The sequence below is a fragment of the Hemiscyllium ocellatum genome, chromosome 46 (genome assembly GCF_020745735.1).
Source record: "Hemiscyllium ocellatum isolate sHemOce1 chromosome 46, sHemOce1.pat.X.cur, whole genome shotgun sequence".
NCBI lineage: Eukaryota > Metazoa > Chordata > Chondrichthyes > Orectolobiformes > Hemiscylliidae > Hemiscyllium > Hemiscyllium ocellatum.
In genome coordinates this window covers 2662769-2685882 of record NC_083446.1, presented here as the reverse complement: position 1 = coordinate 2685882, position 23114 = coordinate 2662769, and the positions used below count along the sequence as shown (strand labels likewise).

The 23114-nt window shown below is 52.8% G+C and overlaps 1 protein-coding gene across 4 annotated transcripts in view; it reads right to left on the bottom strand.

Moving 5' to 3' along the window:
* map4k2 (mitogen-activated protein kinase kinase kinase kinase 2) overlaps positions 1-23114 on the bottom strand; it is an 81251-nt gene that overhangs the window by 38706 nt on the left and 19431 nt on the right. For all 4 annotated transcript variants that reach the window (XM_060855810.1, XM_060855811.1, XM_060855812.1 and 1 more), the window contains exons 3-14: positions 18673-18763; positions 17099-17163; positions 15891-15946; positions 15463-15510; positions 13246-13288; positions 11814-11886; positions 10209-10340; positions 8205-8267; positions 4331-4412; positions 3200-3310; positions 2034-2112; positions 1490-1548 (exon numbers count right to left, since the gene is read on the bottom strand). In XM_060855810.1, the coding sequence (XP_060711793.1) occupies positions 1490-1548; positions 2034-2112; positions 3200-3310; positions 4331-4412; positions 8205-8267; positions 10209-10340; positions 11814-11886; positions 13246-13288; positions 15463-15510; positions 15891-15946; positions 17099-17163; positions 18673-18763 (902 nt within the window). The remainder of the gene's footprint in view (positions 1-1489; positions 1549-2033; positions 2113-3199; positions 3311-4330; positions 4413-8204; positions 8268-10208; positions 10341-11813; positions 11887-13245; positions 13289-15462; positions 15511-15890; positions 15947-17098; positions 17164-18672; positions 18764-23114) is intronic.

Sequence of the window (23114 nt, the reverse complement as noted above, 5' to 3'; positions counted from 1 at the left end):
TGAGGGAGCACTCTGTGAGGGAGCACTCCAAGCTCCGTACAAACCACGGGAAGGGGTCTGTGCTCATTCAGGGCACGTTCACAAAGTTTTACAAAGTCACAGCGCAAACCTGAAACGTTCAGGCGTGATACATTACTCCAGAGATCGTCACGTTCTCCAGTGTTTCAGCCCTCAGACTTCTTTACCTCAGTCACAAGGATGGGAGTTCAACTCAGGCTACCTGGAAAAGTAATCATATACCCACACAGTGCAGAGGGACAGGGCACTGTCGGAGGGTCAGTGCTGAGGGAGTGGGCACTGTCGGAGGGTCAGTGCTGAGGGAGTGGGCACTGTCGGAGGGTTAGCACTGAGGGAGCAGACACTGTCGGAGAGTCAGTGCTGAGGGAGTGGGCACTGTCGGAGGGTTAGCACTGAGGGAGCAGACACTGTCGGAGGGTCAGTGCTGAGGGAGTGGGCACTGTCAGAGGGTCAGTGCAGAGGGAGCGGGCACTGTCGGAGGGTCAGTGCTGAGGGAGCGGGCACTGTCGGAGGGTCAGTGCTGAGGGAGCGGGCACTGTCGGAGGGTCAGTGCTGACGGAGCGGGCACTGTCGGAGGGTCAGTGCAGAGGGAGCGGGCACTGTCGGAGGGTCAGTGCTGAGGGAGTGGGCACTGTCGGAGGGTCAGTGCAGAGAGAGCGGGCACTGTCGGAGGGTCAGTGCTGACGGAGTGGGCACTGTCGGAGGGTCAGTGCTGAGGGAGTGCCGCACTGTCGGAGGGTCAGTGCTGAGGGAGTGCTGCACTGTGGGAGGGTCAGTGCTGCGGGAGTGGGCACTGTCGGAGGGTCAGTGCTGAGAGAATGCCGCACTGTGAGAGGGTCAGTGCGGCGGGAGTGGGCACTGTCGGAGGGTCAGTGCTGAGGGAGTGCCGCACTGTCGGAGGGTCAGTGCTGAGGGAGTGCCGCACTGTCGGAGGGTCAGTGCTGAGGGAGTGCCGCACTGTGGGAGGGTCAGTGCTGCGGGAGTGGGCACTGTGGGAGGGTCAGTGCTGCGGAAGTGGGCACTGTCGGAGGGTCAGTGCTGAAGGAGTGCCGCACTGTGGGAGGGTCAGTGCTGAGGGAGTGCCGCACTGTGGGAGGGTCGGTGCTGAGGGAGTGCCACACTGTGGGAGGGTCAGTGCTGAGGGAGTGGGCACTGTCGGAGGGTCAGTGCTGAGGGAGTGGGCACTGTCGGAGGGTCAGTGCTGAGGGAGTGCCACACTGTGGGAGGGTCAGTGCTGAGGGAGTGGGCACTGTCGGAAGCGCAGTCATTCCAATAAGACATGAAACCAAGAGCCCATCTGTCCGCTCAGGGGGTGAGGAGGTTAAAACATCCTGAGGCTGCTATTGGATGATGAGCGATGTGGGGGGGCAGTTCTCCCCATGTCCTAAAGTCAACATTGTTCCCTCAGCCAACAAGAGACCAGTCGAGGCTGCAGTCCCATCCCATCCCCCCACTCGGCGTGTTCCCTCACCACGGTGCTCTCCGGCTCTGTCTCCTTCTTCATTGGGCGTCCAAACTGGACCTGACGGACTGGATACAGACAGGATTACATTCAAGTAATTCCCTTACACCCCCCCCCCACTATCTCTGTAACACCCCTACACCCCCTCCCTATCTCTGTAACCCCCTCCACCCCCTCCCTATCCCTGTAACCCCCCTCCAGCCCCTCCCTGGTCCTGATTCCAATCGCTCTGCCACTGAGGAGTGAAGGTCTGGAATTCGCTCCCCACCCCCTCTCTGTCCCTCTCCGCCTTCTCCGTTTGTGTGTTCCCTGAAACCGATCTCTGTTAGCCGAATATTTTTCTCCTGCCTGTGAGATCGCCTGACATGGTTTAGGGAACCATTGTATGTTGAAGGCACAGATAACGTAGGCTTGGTGCACAGAACCCCCTCAGCTCTCCCGCCGGTCCGTCCTCAGCCCCCCTTGATGGGTACCCCTCGAGTGAATGGCTGGTGTCAACCAACAGACACATCAGACAATGCAGCCCCCAGTTCGAACGGAGTCAGGGACTTACACTGGATCTCGGAGCGAGTCCTCTCTGCTCTCATGTGTCCCCCCAGCGAGGTGATCTTATCAGGGTAGGTGTCACAGGGCTGGAAGGGAACGAGAAGGTTAGACTCTGGGCAGATGGTCCAACATGCCAGTCCCACAATGCCCCTCACCATCCTAATTCCTGACTCCGCCAACACCCGCTTCCTCAGCACTGACCCTCCGACAGTGCCCACTCCTTCAGCACTGACCTTCTGACAGTACTGCACTCCCTCAGCACTGACCCTCCGACAGGGCCCACTCCCTCAGCACTGACCGTCCGACAGTGCGGCACTCCCTCAGCACTGACCGTCCGACAGTGCCCACTCCCTCAGCACTGACCATCTGACAGTACTGCACTCCCTCAGCACTGACCTTCTGACAGTACTGCACTCCCTCAGCACTGACCTTCTGACGGTACTGCACTCCCTCAGCACTGACCCTCCGACAGTGCCCACTCCTTCAGCACTGACCTTCTGACAGTACTGCACTCCCTCAGCACTGACCGTCCGACAGTGCCCACTCCCTCAGCACTGACCATCTGACAGTACTGCACTCCCTCAGCACTGACCGTCCGACAGTGCCCACTCCCTCAGCACTGACCATCTGACAGTACTGCACTCCCTCAGCACTGACCGTCAGACAGTGCGGCACTCCCTCAGCACTGACCGTCAGACAGTGCCCACTCCCTCAGCACTGACCCTCCGACAGTGCCCACTCCCTCAGCACTGACCCTCCGACAGTGCCCACTCCCTCAGCACTGACCCTCCGACAGTGCCCAATCCCTCAGCACTGACCCTCCGACAGTGCCCACACCCTCAGCACTGACCCTCCGACAGTGCCTGCTCCCTCAGCACTGACCCTCCGACAGTGCCTGCTCCCTCAGCACTGACCCTCCTACCGTGCCCGCTCCCTCAGCACTGACCCTCCCACAGTGGGGCAGGTTATTGGTACCCAGTGCATTGGGCTTTGTCTGAAAGGCAGACAGTTGCCCCATGGTGGGGTGGGGGTAAGGGTGGTGGCAGGGGGCAGGGTTCTGTCCACCGTGGGTAAACTGGCACTGAGAGGGTGTGAGCAGGAGCCATGGGTAACATCTCTGCCTGGCATCTTGGTGAAATCTCGCCAACCCCCTTCCACCCCGGCACACCCTACCTCCAGGTCACTGTCGTCTGTCGGTGAGGATGTGCTGGCCTCTGGATTATTGACCTTGTCCAGAAGTTCGATCCCTTGGATCCGGCTCAGGGCCTGGTTGGCGAACGGGTGCTGCCAGGGAAAACACATCAAGGAGCCCAGAAGCTGGTTATTCCTTTGGGAGACGTGGTGGGGGTAATCATCTAGAATTCCCCAGAGGAGAGGGGTTGAGTGGTCCCTGTGTGACCGTCCCCGACCCCCACCTCTGGGAGCTGTTTCTCCCTCATCGACCAATCCAAAAGCCCCTTCCTGATCCGAACGCATGGATTCAATCTCCTCTCCCCACGTCCTCGAACCCTCCCTGCTCCGAGGGGAATGATCCCACAGCGTCTCTGGTCTGTCTCCACACTCCCTGAGGACCATCATCCCTGGTCCCTTCCCATTAAACTTCGCTCCCCCCCCCCCCAAAGTTTTGAGGTATTTTGGATTGGTGGGATATGGACATAGTCATGAATGTGGTGCTGGAAAAGCACAGCAGGTCAGGCAACATCCGAGGGACAGGAGAGTCAACAATACATGGAAAAGCTCTTCGTCAGGAATGAGGCTCGTGGGTCGGGGGCCGAGAGATAAGTGGGAGGGGGGTGTGGGGTTGGAGGGAAGTGAGGGAGAAGGTGATAGGTCAGAGGGTCAGGAGGGTGGTGCCGGATTGGAGTTTGGGACCGGAATAATGCTGGGGGAGGGGAATTGAGGAAGCTGTTGAAATCCACATTTATCCCGTGTGGTTGCAGGGTCCCGAGGCGGAATATGGGGCGTTCCGCCTGGAGGTGTCGGGTGGTAAGGGTTTGGCGGTGTAGGTAGGCCGAGGACCTGCACATCCTTGACAGAGTGGGAGGGGGACGGGGAGTGTTCAGCCACAGGGCAGTGGGGTTGGTGGGTGCAGGGATATGAACGTAACGGGGCTTGAGATATTCCATCCAGACCCAACCATTTGGAATTGGAATTGGGATTGGGATTGGGATGGGAAGTCCCACTCCCTGGGGCATGTAAGATCTGAATCCCACATCACCCCCTTGTGACCCCCTCCAGTCAGAGACCTTGACTCGACACTGTTCACCATTCTTCAAAGCGACCGTTATCCCAGATTCCCATTACCTGGAGCAGTTTCTCCGCTGTCGGCCTCTTCTTGGGATTCTTTCTCAGGCTCATCTTGATGAAACTGTGACATTCCGAGGACCTGAGGGCAGGAGGAGGAGGAGGAGGTGAGAGTGGGAGCGCTAACAAAGTCCTTCCCCTGGTTCGGGAGGTGGGCAGTGCTGGGGGTGTGGAGGATAGTTCAGGGTTCAAATCCTGGTTTAGATGGAGACTTGGAGCTACCCATGTTATAAAGTTGAAGGTATGTACTGTACCTTTAAGAGAGAGTGAACGCTGTTTGAGAGCTGACATCTGTGTCTATATCTTTGATCAGATGGAAAATTAAAATATGTAACATTTCATAGACTCCCTACAGTGTGGAAACAGCCATACAAGTCCATACTGACCCTCCAAAGAGTACCCACCCAGACCCATTCCCTATCCTATTACTCTACATTTCCCCCTAACATATGCACCTAGCCTACACATCCCTGGGCACTATGGGACAATTTCCCACGGCCAACCCACCCTAACCTGCACATCCCTGGGCACTATGGGACAATTCCCCATGGCCAATCCACCCTATCCAGCACATCCCTGGGCACTATGGGACAATTTCCCATGGCCAATCCACCCTAACCTGCACATCCCTGGGCACTACGGGACAATTTCCCATGGCCAATCCACGCTAACCTACACATCCCTGGGCACTATGGGACAATTTCCCATGGCCAATCCACGCTAACCTGCACATCCCTGGGCACTATGGGACAATTTCCCATGGCCAATCCATGCTAACCTGCACATCCCTGGGCACTATGGGACAATTTCCCATGGCCAATCCACGCTAACCTGCACATCCCTGGGCACTATGGGACAATTTCCCATGGCCAAACCACCCTAACCTGCACATCCCTGGGCACTATGGGACAATTTCCCATGGCCAAACCACCCTAACCTGGACATCCCTGGGCACTATGGGACAATTTGCCATGGCCAATCCACCCTCACCTGCACATCCCTGGGCACTATGGGACAATTTCCCATGGCCAATCCACCCTAACCTGCACATACCTGAACACTATGGGATAATTTCCCGTGGTCAAGCCACCCTAACCTGCACATCCCTGGGCACTATGGGACAATTTCCCAAAGCCAAACCACCCTCACCTGCACATCCCTGGGTAATATGGGACAATTTCCCATGGCCAATCCACCCTAACCTGCACATCCCTGGGCACTATGGGACAATTTCCCATGGCCAATCCACCCTAACCTGCACATCCCTGGGCACTATGGGACAATTTCCCATGGCCAATCCACCCTAACCTGCACATCCCTGGACAATATGGGACAATTTCCCATGGCCAATCCACCCTAACCTGCACATCCCTGGACAATATGGGACAATTTCCCATGGCCAATCCACCCTAACCTGCACATTCCTGGGCACTATGGGACAATTTCCCATGGCCAATCCACCCTAACCTGCACATCCCTGGGCACTATGGGACAAGTTCCCATGGCCAATCCACGCTAACCTGCACATCCCTGGGCACTATGGGACAATTTCCCATGGCCAATCCACGCTAACCTGCACATCCCTGGGCACTATGGGACAATTTCCCATGGCCAATCCACGCTAACCTGCACATCCCTGGGCACTATGGGACAATTTCCCATGGCCAAACCACCCTAACCTGGACATCCCTGGGCACTATGGGACAATTTGCCATGGCCAATCCACCCTCACCTGCACATCCCTGGGCACTATGGGACAATTTCCCATGGCCAATCCACCCTAACCTGCACATACCTGAACACTATGGGATAATTTCCCATGGTCAAGCCACCCTAACCTGCACATCCCTGGGCACTATGGGACAATTTCCCAAAGCCAAACCACCCTCACCTGCACATCCCTGGGTACTATGGGACAATTTCCCATGGCCAATCCACCCTAACCTGCACATCCCTGGGCACTATGGGACAATTTCCCATGGCCAATCCACCCTAACCTGCACATCCCTGGGCACTATGGGACAATTTCCCATGGCCAATCCACCCTAACCTGCACATCCCTGGACAATATGGGACAATTTCCCATGGCCAATCCACCCTAACCTGCACATCCCTGGACAATATGGCACAATTTCCCATGGCCAATCCACCCTCACCTGCACATCCCTGGGCACTATGGGACAATTTCCCATGGCCAAACCACCCTCACCTGCACATCCCTGGGTACTATGGGACAATTTCCCATGGCCAATCCACCCTAACCTGCACATCCCTGGACAATATGGGACAATTTCCCATGGCCAATCCACCCTAACCTGCACATCCCTGGGCACTATGGGACAATTTCCCATGGCCAATCCACCCTAACCTGCACATCCCTGGACACTATGGGCCAATTTCCCATGGCCAATCCACCCTAACCTGCACATCCCTGGACAATATGGGACAATTTCCCATGGCCAATCCACCCTAACCTGCACATCCCTGGGCACTATGGGACAATTTCCCATGGCCAATCCACCCTAACCTGCACATCCCTGGACACTATGGGGCAATTTCCCATGACCAATCCACCCTAACCTGCACATCCCTGGACACTATGGGACAATTTCCCATGGCCAATCCACCCTAACCTGCACATCCCTGTGCACTATGGGACAATTTCCCATGGCCAATCCACCCTAACCTGTACATCCCTGGGCACTATGGGACAATTTCCCATAGCCAACCTACCCTCACCTGCACATCTTTGGACTGTGGGAGGAAACTGGAGCACCCAGAAGAAACCCACATAGAGAATGTGCAGACTCCACCCAGACAGTCGCCCCGAGGGTGGGATTGAACCCGGGTTCCTGGTGCTGGGAGGCAACAGCACTAACCACTGAGCCACCGTGCTGCCCATAAATAGATACTTTGAAATAAATGCCTGAGTTGGTTGCTTTTTTGACAACAATTCAAATTTAACTAATCAGTTGAAATTACGTCCCAGGGTACTGAAACCCAATCGTATTTGAATTTATTGTTTTGCTGACATCAAACCAATGAGATGATCCAATGTTGGGGATATAAAAAGAGCAGGCAGAAATCAGACAGAGCAACTGCTATCGAGAGCCACGAAATTAGGAAATGTTTTTCATAAAAATGTATCTTTTCATATGAAATATAATCACAGTAAAAAGAAAGAAGATGGCCCAGAGAGTTTGTTAGTTGGAGGAAGGCAGACAGCAAAGACAACAGTGGCTGTATGGGTTTAAAATTAAATTGATGTAATTTTACTAAGTGTTTTATTGGAACGGCATATTGTTATAAGGTTGGAGGCAGATCATAAGCAGAAAGGGGGACTTAGAGTTGTGAATTGTTGTTGTTTAATGTTCACTTTTAGAGTTAAATAATAAATGAGTGTTATTTTCTTTAAATAATGGACTTTGGGGAGTCACTCCTACTTTAACAGATGACGAGGCGAGGTGAGGTTTTCCGGATGTTTGGTTTAATTAACAGAAGGTTCACCGAAGGAGCTCCATCACTCTTCTTTCGACTCTACATCGATGTGTGACTCCAGCGCCTCTCAACTACCCCACCCGACACTCCACTGATGTAGCTGAGTCTACACTTGCCCCCTTCCACCACCCCACCCTGTTAGTTATATCGAAATCATGACCTCCACCCACACTCCCCCAGACCCTATTCAAGGGGTAACAAGGTGGGGCACGCACTGGGTGCCCACGACAAATGCCAACCTTTTTCCAGTGAGACCCACATCCCTATACAATTCCTTTCAGAATAGCGGAGGGAGAGACCCGACTTGTGGGCTGCGGTGGGCTTCACTTCCTGCCCCTTGCCACCCACCCCCCAATAGTTGGTGAGGTGCTCTTACCATTTCAACTTATCTTTCAGTTTTGGGGGTTGGAAGTTACTCTTCGACATTAACATCAATGCCCTGGGAGAACAGAAGGAGAAGGAGACACATTTTAGACTCTGTGATGGATTCACGCATGCCCACTGACCATGGGAAGTAACTGAAAAAAAGGTCATTCACACGTGCACGCCAGTCACTGACATAGTTTGGGATGAGTTGGGCTGAAGTTTGGTTGGAATGAGTTGTGCTGGGTTCTATTGAATTGAGTTGAGTTGACTTGGGTCAAGTTGGATTTTAGTTACATTGAGTTGGGTTAGGTTGGTTTGAGTTGAGTAGAGTTATCATGGAATTGAATAGCAACTGAACTGAGTTGAGTTGAGTTTAACATTGGATTGAGCTGGGTCAAGTTGGACTGAGTTGAGTTGAGTTGAGTTTAACAGTGTTGTATTGGATTGAGCTGGGTCAAGTTGGACTGAGTTGAGTTGAGTTTGGTTAGATAGTATTGGGTTACACTGGATTGTGATAGAGTTGGGTTTAGCCTGTTGAGGTGGGCTTGGATTTTGTTGAATTGCGTTGTGAAGATGTTGAGTTCCAGTTCAGCTCATTTGTGTTGGATTTCATTGTTCTTGGCTTGAGATGGATCAGACTGATGTAGATTGGAATGGGTTGGATCAGGTTGGGTTGAGTTAGATTGGAATGGGTTGGGTTGGGTTGAGTTAGATTGGAATGGGTTGGGTCGGGTTGAGTTAGATTGGAGTGGGTTGGGTCGGGTTGAATTAGATTGGGAGGGGTTGGGTCGGGTTGAGTTAGATTGGGATGGGTTGGGTCGGGTTGAGTTAGTTAGATTGGAATGGGTTGGGTCGGGTTGAGTTAGATTGGGATGGGTTGGGTTGGGTTGAGTTAGATTGGGATGGGTTGGGTTGGGTTGAGTTAGATTGGGATGGGTTGGGTCCGGTTGAGTTAGATTGGGATGGGTTGGGTTGGGTTGAGTTAGATTGGGATGGGTTGGGTCCGGTTGAGTTAGATTGGGATGGGTTGGGTTGGGTTGAGTTAGATTGGGATGGGTTGGGTCGGGTTGAGTTAGTTAGATTGGAATGGGTTGAGCTGGGCTTGGTTGAACTAGCTGAGGTTTAGTTGGTTTGGGTTGGGTTTAGTGGGGTAAAACTGGGATGGGTTGGGTTGAGTTGATTTGAATTTGATTGAGACAGGATGGAGTCAGGTGGGTTGAACTGGGACGAGATTGGGATGGCATGAGTTGGGTTCTGTTGGGTTGGATTGGGTAGGAATTGGATGGTGTAGGGTGGGTTGTGCTGTGCAAGATTGGGGTGGGATGGGTTGAGTTAGGTTGGATGAGGTTGTGATGGGATGGTGTGGGGTGAGTTGAACTGGGTCAGATTGGGATTGGGTGGGATGGGATTGGGTGGGATGGGATTGGGTGGGGTGGATTGAGCTGGGTGAGATTGGAGTGGGATTATGTTGGAATGGGATAATGTGGGGTGGGTTGAGCTGGGACGAGATTAGGGTGGGGTGATTTGAGTGGAGTTGTGTTGGGAGGGGGTGGTGTCGGGTGGGTTGAGTTGAGAGAGTGGTGCTGGAAAAGCACAGCAGGTCAGGCCGCATCCGAGGAGCAGAAAAATCGATATTTTGGGCGGGAGCCCTTCATCAAGAATGAGGTTGGGTCCCTTGGGGTGGAGAGATAAATGGAAGGGGAGGGGAATGGGACTGGGGAGAAGGTGGCTGAGAGTGCAATAGGTGGGTGGGGGTGGGGGTAAAGGTGATAGGTCGGAGAGGAGGGTGGAACGGATGGGTGGGAAGGATGATTGGCAGGTGGGACAGATCATGAGGGTGGTGCTGAGTTGGAATGTTGGAATTGGGTTGGGTTGGGTTTGATTGGGTTGGGTTCGATTGGATTGGGTTGGGTTGGATTGGGTAGAGAGCACGGTTAAGGGTTTACCCCTGGGTTCTGTGCCATGGAGGTCAGTGGAGAGGTACCATTGGGCGAGTTGGATATTCCATGCTTACCTCATGGGGTGCAGGTCAAACATGGGGGGCTGTAACTCAGCCAGTTCGATGGCTGTTATCCCAACGGCCCAGATGTCACACTGCTGATTGTAACCACCCTTCTTCTCAACAGCAGCGACTTCCGGAGCCATCCTGTGTGAAAAACGCAGCCGGAGTTTTACCAGTTGGAGTTGGGACAGGACGGGGGGGGGGGGGTGGGATTGACAGGGTAACCGAATACTGAACCTCACCCAGACCGCGCTGTCTGGTGTGATTCATGGCCCTGTCTATACGTCAATACGACCTGGGTCTAATTACAAGCCAACACTGAGTGCCCCCCCCTCGCCCCCCCCCCCCCCCCCCCCCCCCACCTCATATCCCGCTCTCCCCACCCCACCTTCCCCAACATTGACACCTTCCAGACTGCCCGATCACCCCAAAAAGCTGCAAGGAATGCTGGGACTAGAGATGGTCAATGAAATGTGACAGCTCCTCCCCATCACCGTGATCCAGGAGAGAGACAATCTATCCCCAATACGGGCAGCATTTTCCCAAACCTTCCCAGCCAATGGAAAGCTTTCGTTAATACAGTCAGCTGTTGTAGGAAACGCAGCAAGGTAATTAGCTCACAGCAACATCCCACACACGGCATTGTGACTGTGAAGCAGATGAACCGGTTTTACTGATGTTGGTTGAGGCATCAGTACTGACCCCAGACGCTGGGACATTCTCCATTACCCCCACACTCCCAACCCTTCCAATACTGGCCGTGGAGAATAACGCTCTCCCTGCCCCAGGATCACAATTTAATGTCTCATCGGAAAGACAGCACCTCCGACAGTGCGGCACTCCCTCAGCCCTGACCCTCCGACAGTGCCCACTCCCTCAGCACTGACCCTCCGACAGTGCCCACTCCCTCAGCACAGACCCTCCGACAGTGCCAGCTCCCTCAGCACTGACCCTCCGACAGTGCCCACTCCCTCAGCACTGACCCTCCGACAGTGCGGCACTCCCTCAGCACAGACCCTCCGACAGCCCACTCCCTCAGCACTGACCCTCTGACAGTGCCCACTCCCTCAGCCCTGACCCTCCGACAGTGCCCACTCCCTCAGCCCTGACCCTCCGACAGTGCCCGCTCCCTCAGCACTGACCCTCTGACAGTGCCCACTCCCTCAGCACTGACCCTCCGACAGTGCCCACTCCCTCAGCCCTGACCCTCCGACAGTGCCCGCTCCCTCAGCACTGACCCTCTGACAGTGCCCACTCCCTCAGCACTGACCCTCTGATAGTGCCCACTCCCTCAGCACTGACCCTCCGACAGTGCCCCTCCCTCAGCACTGACCCTCTGACAGTGCCCCTCCCTCAGCACTGACCTCCGACAGTGCCCGCTCCCTCAGCACTGACCCTCCGACAGTGCCCACTCCCTCAGCACTGACCCTCCAACAGTGCGGCACTCCCTCAGCACTGACCCTCCGACAGCGCCCACTTCCTCAGCACTGACCCTCCGACAGCGCCCACTCCCTCAGCGCTGACCCTCCGACAGTGCGGCACTCCCTCAGCGCTGACCCTCCAACAGTGTGGCACTGCAGTTATCTGGGTACATTTAGTGTGGGGTGTATGATTTACCAGTATGGGGTACCAATGAAAGATTTTCTCTTGCCCACTGATGCTGTCAGTTCGGCCGAAACACCAAAATCCGCTAAAAATGAAGAGAGATGGAGAATCACTTTGTTTGCGTTTGATGGAGCCCACCCAATAATGTGTGGCCCACTCCCACTATCCCAAACCCACTGGCCCAATGTCACTGTCATCACCCCCTCAATTCCTCACCTCAAACCTCTATTTTGGCAATGTTCCCTCCTCATTCTCTCTGACCCACAAGGAGAGACCCCCTTCCCATGCCCAGCCTTGTCCAGAGCGAGCAGGATCTTATTCACTTTCAATCAGTCAGCCCCCCCTCTTTTCAAAACACCAGCAGGTGGAGATGGGGGGGGGGGATAGGTCCAACTATTCCCCACGAGAAGACCCCCTCACTCCAGATGGCAAGTGAGTGATCCTCCTCTGCACTCCCTCGCACATTCCCACCCCCCCCTTAAGGAAGGGAGACCAAATCTGAGCTCAGTATAGAGGCTGCAATGATGACAGCCTCTCTCTCTCTCTCTCTCTCTCTCAATGACAGCTGAACAAAAGGGCTGATCATTGACTTCAGGAAGAAAGGGGGAGGACATCCCCCCATCTACACCGACGGACAGCGTCAGGCTCCTGGGAGTGACAATAACCCACAATCCCCAACAGTCCCCAAGGTACAACAACGCCTCTCCTTCCTCAGGAGGCTACGGAAATTCAGCACGTCCACAACTCCGACAGAGACGGTGTACAATCCGGGTTCATCCCCAGTGTGGAACGGGGCAGCGGGTCGGCCCAGGACCGGGAGGGTACTCCAGGGAGCTGGGAACCCAGCCCAGAGCATCGCACCAACCCAACCCTCCACCCGCTGACTCCATCTCCATGCCCCGCTGCCTGGGGAAGGCAGCCGACATCATCACAGACCCCTCCCTCCTCCTCCCAGCCTGGTTAGAATCTCCCCCCACCCTCTCCTGTCAGGTACATGATACATAACCTTAACCCCGTTGGACCAATAGCCTGTTCCCCGACTTCGGAACAGACCTCTCCAATTTCACATCTAATGTTGACCTCGCCCCCCTGGCCGTTCCGATGTGGCCCTTGCTCGGTTCGAACACCCTATGAACTTTGGAGGTTATGATCTCTCTGTACTGCACTCAAAACAAAACTTTTCACCCTACCTAGGAACAAGCGACTACAATAAATCAAGTCAACTGAAAATATTCGGGTTGGAGTCTCGCCAATGCCCTGTGGACTTGAAGGAACGCATCCTTATTTTCTTGTCCAGTTTCTCTCACAGGAAAGGACTGTGCCCTATTAACCTTCTTGGCTACATGCTGTACCTGCGGATTCCTGTCTTACCCTGATACAAGGTTAATGCCACCTCCCGTTATCTCTCACACACACCATCAGCTTGTTCCCAGACATTTCTCACCTAGTTTCACATCCCCTTGATCCGTCAGTAGAATATTGGCTCCCTGTGGGAAAGGAGGGAGGGAGGGAGGGGGCAGGGGATAAGGAGAAAGCAGAAAAGAGTTTGAAAACAGCAGGAGTGTCAACTCTGATTAGGATGCACCCCCACCTCCCCCAGCCAAGCCAAGACGAGGCAGGTAACATCGTCAAACACCCTCAGCCGATTTGTAGGAATATTATCCAAAGGAATGATTATTGTTAAACTGGAGAGGGTCCAGAAGAGATTGACCAGTCCGTTGCTGGGGTTTGGAGGATTTGAGCGATAAGGAGTGTAGGAGGTTGGGGGGTGTTAACTTAGAGAGGTTTAGAATCACGAGGGGATAGATAAGGTGAAGGCCTTTTCTTCAGAGTAGAGGAATACAAAACTAAAGGGTGTGGGCTTGAGGTGGGAGGGGTAAGATTGAAAAGGGAGGGTGGTACGTGTATGGAATGAGCTGCCAGAGGAAGTGGTAGATGCAGGAGCAGATCCAACGTTTAAAAGGCATTTGGATAAGGACAGGGGTAGGAAAGGGTTGGAAGGATATGGGCAAAACGCAGGGAGGCGGGAATAGCTTAGTTTGGGCAACTTGGTCAGCATGGATGAGTTGGGCCGACGGGTCTGTTTCCACGCTGTATGAATCTATGACTCTGAGAGGCATGTTCCTGTATCCTGTGAGGACGGGGTGGCTCAGTGGTTAGCACTGCTTCCTCCCAGCACCCGGGCCCCGGGTTCGATCCCACCCTCAGGTGACTGTCTGTGCGGGGTTTACACGTTCTCCCAGTGTCTGTGTGGGTTTCCTCCCACAGTCCAAAGATGTGCAGGTTAGGGTGGATTGGCCGTGGGAAATTGTCCCATAGTGCCCAGGGATGTACAGGTTAGGGTGGATTGGCCGTGGGAAATTGTCCCATAGTGCCCAGGGATGTGCAGGTTAGGGTGGATTGGCCGTGGGAAATTGTCCCATAGTGCCCAGGGATGTACAGGTTAGGGTGGATTGGCCATGGGAAATTGTCCCATAGTGCCCAGGGATGTACAGGTTCGGGTGGATTGGCCATGGGAAATTGTCCCATAGTGCCCAGGGATGTACAGGTTAGGGTGGATTGGCCATGGGAAATTGTCCCATAGTGCCCAGGGATGTGCAGGTTAGGGTGGGTTGGCCATGGGAAATTGTCCCATAGTGCCCAGGGATGTACAGGTTCGGGTGGATTGGCCATGGGAAATTGTCCCATAGTGCCCAGGGATGTGTAGGTTAGCGTGGATTGGCTATGGGAAATTGTCCCATAGTGCCCAGGGATGTGCAGGTTAGGGTGGATTGGCCGTGGGAAATTGTCCCATAGTGCCCAGGGATGTACAGGTTAGGGTGGATTGGCCATGGGATAGTGTCCCATAGTGCCCAGGGATGTGCAGGTTAGGGTGGATTAGTTATGATAACAGGGTAGTGGAATGGTTCTGGGTGGGATACTCTTTGGTGGGTCAGTTTGGACTTGTTAGGCCGAAGGGCCTGTTTCCGCACTGTGGGAATTCTATTCTATCTCTTTATCAGATGAAGTGCTGCTGGGGGCGAGGTCTGGGTGCAGGGGGGAGGTTATCTGTGAGGGGACCGGTGTGAGGGACTGGAAACGCTGGGATCACTGCTTTCAGGGAAGGAGATGGAATCGAGGCATTCCGAATCAGGAAGGGGATTGAGTCCACGATGGGGAAACTGTTTCCCAGGGGCAAGAGGGTCAGTCACCGAGGGACACGGGATCAAAGGGAATCAGGAGGGAGGGGGGAATGTTTTATTTAAGGCAGCGAGTAGTTGTGATCGGGGAGAGGGCTGCGGATGGTGGGGGGAGCATTCAACAAGAACTTTCAAAAAAAGATGGGAATATTGGGAACGGACGAATCTGCAGCGAGGTGTGGAGGGAGTTGGAGAGGGAGGTGGGGCAAATGGAGAGATCCTTCACAGAGTCAGCACTGCACGATGGGCTGGATGGCCTCTTCCCGTGGTCAGGCGTGTTGGGTAAGGAGCATGTTGGGTAAGGAGCATGTTGGGTAAGGAGCAGGAAACATGGCTGACATGTCCACCTTATGCTGAACCAACAGCTATGAAGGATCCATTATCTTCCTGTACACATTAACCGGGACCAATATGGTCTGTAAGGGTGGACAGAACTCCATCTGAGCCAGTTCACCCAGGAATATTCCAGTCCCCACATTTACCTTGATATCTCGATGCATTTTCCCATTGCTGTGGAGGTACTGTAGACCCTTTAAATAGAAAGATAAATCTTTCATGAATCAGAACAACTTATTATACAATGTCCACCTTCCCCCCCCTCATCAAACACCCCCAGGACAGGGACAGCACGGGGTTAGATACAGAGTAAAGCTCCCTCTACACTGTCCCCCCATCAAACACTCCCAGGACAGGGACAGCACAGGGTTAAATACAGGGTAAAGCTCCCTTTATAGTGTTCCCCCATCAAACACTCCCAGGACAGGGACAGCATGGGGTTAGATACAGGGTAAAGCTCCCTCTACACTGTCCCCCATCAAACACTCCCAGGACAGGGACAGCCCGGGGTTAGGTACTGGGGGATGTGTTACCTGACTGTGTGAATATGTCTGTAGTCGGGGTGGTCACATACCTGGAGTGTTTCTCTGCAAATGTAGGCGATCTGTTTTTCTGACAGCGGGCCGGTAACTGTCGAGTAACAATAAAAGCAGTTACGCAGCTGTCAGGAGCGAGTGACCCCTTTCTAATGTGGGTGTATTTTCCAGCCTCGTTCACCCCCTTGCTTCTGCCTGTCCTGATCTCTAAACCCATGCAGCTGGAACTGAGGGAATGATGATTCCCGAACTATTCCGAGCGACCCAACTGGAAACGACGCAAGTCCCAGCGTTATTCCCAGAGGCGAATCTGGCCAATGTTTTGGAGCAGGGAGTTCGCAGAATCCCTCAATCCTGAATCTTATTTTCTTCACTGAATGTTGCTTTGTACAGAAGCGCAGAGTACGTGTCATAGAGTCCTACAGCACGGAAATAGACCATTCGGCCCAACCAGCCCGTGCCGACCCTAACCCCAAACTAAACTAGTCCCAGCTGCCTGCTCCTGACCCATCCCCCTCCAACCCTTTCCTATCCAGGTCCTTATCCAAATGTACCCCCACCCACCACTCCCTCAGGAAGTTCACTCCACACACAGACCACCCTCTGGGTAAAAGATTTGCCCCTCAGGTCTTTGTTAAATCTCTCTCTCTCCCCTCTCCCCTTAAAAGTGTGCCCCCTAGTCTTGTAATCCCCCACCCTGGGGAACAGACACCTCCCATTAACCCTACCCAGGCCCCTCATGGTTTTATAAACCTCTATAAGGTCACCTCTACGTTCCAGTGAAAACTCTCCCAGCCTATCCAGCCTCTCCCCATAACCCAACCCCTCCATACCCGGCAACATCCTGGTAAATCTCTCCTGACCCCCCTCTCCAGTTTAATAATATCCTTCCTGTAACAGGGAGACCGGAACTGGACACGGTGTTCCAGACGAGGCTACACCAATGTCCTGTACAACCCCAACATGACCTTCCCCAACTCCCTGTACTCAAAGGTCTGAGCAAGAGTGCGAAACGCCTCATTAACCCCTGTCCCCCTGTGACACAAACTTCACAGGGTCATGTACCTGAACCCCTCAGTCCCTCTGTCACACATCACCACCCAGGGCCCCACCATTAAAAGCCCCGTCCTTGGTCATTGGAACAAAATACAACGCCTCACATTTATCCAGAGGGAACTCCAGCTGCCAATTTTCAGCCCATTGACCCGTTTGATCGAGATCCCTCTGTGTACGAGAAGTTACTCACTCTGGTAAATATCTTGTAATGATCCTCCCCCACAGTATTCCATGCAAATCCACATCCGGTTACTCCTGGGAAAGGCAGATGAAATGAAACGTGCATTAATCAACAGACTGCTCCCAAACTCAAGCTTCTCAATCAGTCTGATATATTTCACCCAAATCATTGACAATACTGCATTCTGAGATGCTGGACAGATCTGCCCCACACCCACCAAGAGGTGACTGATCCTCACGTTCCTGAAACAGCTTCCTGATTTATCCCAGTACAGGTTCGGGATCCACGCAGAGCTCCCTCCCTCTCAAACGCAAACTGGAGGATTAGAAACATCCCACCAGATCCAAATTCCAGGAATACGTTTCCATTGCCAGTGTGAGGGAGTGGGCACTGTCGGAGGGTCAGTGCTGAGGGAGTGGGCACTGTCGGAGGGTCAGTGCTGAGGGAGTGGGCACTGTCGGAGGGTCAGTGCTGAGGGAGTGGGCACTGTTGGAGGGTCAGTGCTGAGGGAGCGGATACTGTCGGAGGGTCAGTGCTGAGGAAGCGGGCACTGTCGGAGGGTCAGGGCTGAGGGAGCGGGCACTGTCGGAGGGTCAGGGCTGAGGGAGCGGGCACTGTTGGAGGGTCAGTGCTGAGGGAGTGGGCACTGTCAGAGGGTCAGTGCTGAGGGAGCGCCGCACTGTTGGAGGGTCAGTGCTGAGGAAGTGCCTCACTGTCGGATGCTCAACGCTGAGGGAGTACCGCACTGTCGGAGGGTCAGTGCTGAGGGGGTGCCACACCATTGGAGGGTCAGTGCTGATGGAGTGGGCACTGTCGGAGGGTCAGTGCCGAGGGAGTGGGCACTGTCAGAGGGTCAGTGCTGAGGGAGCGGACACTGTCAGAGGGTCAGTGCTGATGGAGCGGGCACTGTCGGAGGGCCAGTGCTGAGGGAGTGGGCACTGTCAGAGGGTCAGTGCTGAGGGAGCGGGCACTGTCGGAGGGTCAGTGCTGAGGGAGCGGGCACTGTCGGAGGGTCAGTGCTGAGGGGTGCCACACCATTGGAGGGTCAGTGCTGACAGAACGGGCACTGTCGGAGGGCCAGTGCTGAGGGAGTGGGCACTGTTGGAGGGTCAGTACTGATGGAGTGCCACTGTTGGAGGGTCAGTGCTGAGGGAGCGGGCACTGTCATAGGGTCAGTGCTGAGGAAGCGGGCACTGTCGGAGAGTCAGTGCTGAAGGAGTGGGCACTGTCAGAGGGTCAGTGCTGAGGGAGTGGGCACTGTCGGAGGGTCAGTGCTGAGGGAGTGGGCACTGCTGGTGGTCAGTGCTGAGGGAGTGCTGCACTGTTGGAGGGTCAGTGCTGAGGGAGTGCTGCACTGTCGGAGGGTCAGCGCTGAGGGAGTGGGGGCTGTTGGAGGGTCAGTGCTGAGGGAGTGGGCACTGTCGGAGGGTCAGTGCTGAGGGTGTGGGCACTGTCGGAGGGTCAGTGCTGAGGGTGTGGGCACTGTCGGAGGGTCAGTGCCGAGGTCGTGGCCGATAAGAGTCTGTGTAACCAATGGCTTTCTCATGAGCAGTCACTGGGGGTCACCGTGTGATCTCGGGTACCTGTAATAACTGGCGTGGAAGGCCACAATATTCTGATGGTTGCAGCCTTTCATCATCGTAATCTCCAACTGAAGCGAAGAAATGTCATCACCTGGGGAGAGAACACAACAGCACAATTCACAATACGGACCCCCCGAGAAGGTGGGGGTGAGCTGCCTCCTTGACCCGCTGCAGTCCATGTGCTGTGGGTAGACCCACAGTGTCCCTTAGGGAGGGAATCCCAGGATTCTGACCCAGCCACACTGAGGGAACGGCGAGACATGAGCTTGGTCAATCCACCCTAACCTGCACATCCCTGGGCACTATGGGACAATTTCCCATGGCCAACCCACCCTAACCTGCACATCCCTGTGCACTATGGGACAATTTCCCATGGCCAATCCACCCTAACCTGCACATCCCTGGACACTATGGGACAATTTCCCACGGCCAATCCACCCTAACCTGCACATCCCTGGGCACTATGGGACAATTTCCCATGGCCAACCCACCCTAACCTGCACATCCCTGGGCACTATGGGACAATTTCCCATGGCCTATCCAGCCGAACCTGAACAATGGTGAGGACAGTGCAGGAGAGAGAGAGAGAGAGAGAGAGAGGGAGAACCTGCACAGTTACTGCCTTTGCTGTTTGAATTCGTGTATCGCTGGACATTGGAGTGCGTCTGGGAAAATTAACAAGCAGTGAATTTCACAACTAATCTTGGAGGAACCTGTTTGGGTGACGTTCACAGCACAGAATCAGATAAATTAATTGTTGTTTTAAGTCTGTCCAAGAGAAAGGCTGCAGTAGTGAGTATAGTGGGTTCTCTCTTGATTATATGTTTTTTGGAGATAAGTCTTTTGATTAAACTTAAAATATAAGCCATAGCTATTAATTTAACCTGGGGCGTTGTTTGTAGAGGAATAAGATGGTGTTATTTTCTGGGTCTGTAGATTGTGAAGGAGCAAAAATGGCCTTTGCAGTGATACGTACTTCTTGTCAGATGTGGGAGTTTAAAGAGAGTTTAAGGGTTACTGTGGATTATATCTGCCATAAATGCTGTTGGATGCGAATCTTATCAGATCGAGTGGATTGGTTGGAGAGACAGATAGAAGCGATGAGGAATTTGCAACAGCAACAGTATGTGATGGATGGCAATTATAGGAAGTGGGGAAAGTCTCAGATACAGTCACAGAGTTGGGTTAACTCCAGGAAGGGTAAGAGAGGTAGGCAGCCAGTGCAGGAGTCTTTTGCGGATATACCCATTTCAAACAGGTATGCTGTGTTGGAAAATGTAGGGGGTGATGGATTCTCAGAGGAACGTAGCACAAACAGCCAAGTTTCTGGTATTGAGACTGGCTCTAATGCAACGAGGGGTACGTCGGCTTCCAAGAGATCAATTGTGTTAGGAGATTCTGTAGTCAGAGGTAGAGACAGACGTTTCTGTGGCCAGCAGAGAAAAAGCAGAATGGTGTGTTGTTTCCCTGGTGCCAGGATTAAGGATGTCTCAGAGAGGGAGCAGAATGTTCTCACGGGGGAGAGGGGCCAGCAGGAGGTCATTGTCCACATTGGAACCAATGATATGGGAAGGGAAAAGGTTGAGATTCTGAAGGGAGATTACAGAGAGTTAGGTAGAAATTTAAAAAGGAGGTCCTCAAGGGTAGTAATATCTGGATTACTCCCAGTGCTATGAGCGAGTGAGGGCAGGAATAGGAGGAGAGAGCAGATGAATGCATGGCTGAGGAGCTGGTGTATGGGAGAAGGATTCACATTTTTGGATCATTGGAATTTCTTTTGGGGTAGAAGTGAACTGTACAAGAAGGACGGATTGCACCTAAACTGGAAGGGGACTAATATACTGGCAGGGAAATGTGCTAGAACTGCTCGGAAGGATTTAAACTAGTCAGGTGGGGGGTGGGACCCAGGGAGATAGTGAGGAAAGAGATCGATCTGAGATGGATACAGCTGAGAACAGAAGTGAGTCAAACAGTCAGGGCAGGCTGGGACAAGGTAGGACGAATAAATTAAACTGCATTTATTTCAATGCAAGGGGCCTAACAGGGAAGGCAGATGAACTCAGGACATGGTTAGGAACATGGGACTGGGATATCACAGCAACTACAGAAACATGGCTCAGGGATGGGCAGGACTGGCAGCTTAATGTTCCAGGATACAAATGCTACAGGAAGGATAGAGAGGGAGGCAAGAGAGGAGGGGGAATGGCGTTTTTGATAAGGGATAGCATTACAGCTGTGCTGAGGGAGGATATTCCCGGAAATACATCCAGGGAAGTTATTTGGGTGGAACTGAGAAATACGAAAGGGATGATCACCTTATTGGGATTGTATTATAGACCCCCCAATACTCAGAGGGAAATTGAGAAACAAACTTGTAAGGAGATCTCAGCTATCTGTAAGAATAATAGGGTAGTTATGGTATGGGATTTTAACTTTCCAAACATCGACTGGGACTGCCATAGTGTTAAAGGTTTAGATGGAGAGGAATTTGTTCAGTGTGTACAAGACAATTTTATGATTCAGTATGTGGATGTACCTACTAGAGAAGGTGCAAAACTTGACCTACTCTTGGGAAATAAGGCAGGGCAGGTGTCTGAGGTGTCAGTGGGGGAGCACTTTGGGGCCAGCGACCATAATTCTATTAGATTTAAAATAGTGATGGAAAAGGGTAGACCAGATCTAAAAGTTGAAGTTCTAAATTGGAGAAAGGCCAATTTTGACGGTATTAGGCAAGAACTTTCAAAAGCTGATTGGGGGCAGATGTTCGCAGGTAAAGGGACGGCTGGAAAATGGGAAGCCTTCAGAAATGAGATGACAAGAATCCAGAGAAAGTATATTCCTGTCAGGGTGAAAGGGAAGGCTGGTAGGTATAGGGAATGCTGGATGACTAAAGAAATTGAGGGTTTGGTTAAGAAAAAGAAGGAAGCATATGTCAGGTATAGACAGGATAGATCGAGTGAATCCTTAGAAGAGTATAAAGGAAGTAGGAGTATACTTAAGAGGGAAATCAGGAGGGCAAAACGGGGACATGAAATAGCTTTGGGAAATAGAATTAAGGAGAATCCAAAGGGTTTTACAAATATATTAAGGACAAAAGGGTAACTAGGGGGAGAACAGGGCCCCTCAAAGATTAGCAAGGCAGCCTTTGTGTGGAGCCACAGAAAATGGGGGGGATACTAAATGAATATTTTGCATCAGTATTTACTGTGGAAAAGGATATGGAAGATATAGACTGTAGGGAAATAGATGGTGACATCTTGCAAAAGGTCCAGATTACAGAGGAGGAAGTACTGGATGCCTTGAAACGGTTAAAGGTGGATAAATCCCCAGGACCTGATCAGGTGTACCCGAGAACTCTGTGGGAAGCGAGAGAAGTGATTGCTGGGCCTCTTGCTGAGATATTTGTATCATCGATAGTCACAGGTGAGATGCCGGAAGACTGGAGGTTGGCTAACGTGGTGCCACTGTTTAAGAAGGGCGGTAAAGACAAGCCAGGGAACTATAGACCAGTGAGCCTGACCTCGGTGGTGGGCAAGTTGTTGGAGGGAATCCTGAGGGACAGGATGTACATGTGTTTGGAAAGAAAAGGACTGATTAGGGAGAGTCAACATGGCTTTGTGCGTGGGAAATCATGTCTCACAAACTTGATTGAGTTTTTTGAGGAAGTAACAAAGAGGATTGATGAGGGCAGAGTGGTAGATGTGATCTATATGGACTTCAGTAAGCCGTTCGACAAGGTTCCCCATGGGAGACTGACTAGCAAGGTTAGATCTCATGGAATAAAGGGAGAACTAGCCATTTGGATACAGAACTGGCTCAAAGGTAGAAGGCAGAGTGTGGTGGTGGAGGGTTGTTTTTCAGACTGGAGGCTGGTGACCAGTGGAGTGCCACAAGGATCGGTGCTGGGTCCACTACATTTCATCATTTATACAAATGATTTGGATGTGAGCATAAGAGGTACAGTTAGTAAGTTTGCAGATGACACCAAAATTGGAGGCGTAGTGGACAGCGAAGAGAGTTACCTCAGATTACAACAGGATCTGGACCAGATGGGCCAATGGGCTGAGAAGTGACAGATGGAGTTTCATTCAGATAAATGCGAGGTGCTGCATTTTGGGAAAGCAAATCTTAGCAGGACTTATACACTTAATGGTAAGGTCCTAGGGAGTGTTGCTGAACAAAGAGACCTTGGAGTGCAGGTTCATAGCTCCTTGAAAGTGGAGTCACAGGTAGATAGGATAGTGAAGACGGCATTTGGTATGCTTTCCTTTATTGGTCAGAGTATTGAGTACAGGAGTTGGGAGGTCATGTTGTGGCTGGACAGGACATTGGTTAGGCCACTGTTGGAATATTGCGTGCAATTCTGGTCTCCTTCCTATCGGAAAGATGTTGTGAAACTTGAAAGGGTTCAGAAAAGATTTACAAGGATGTTGCCAGGGTTG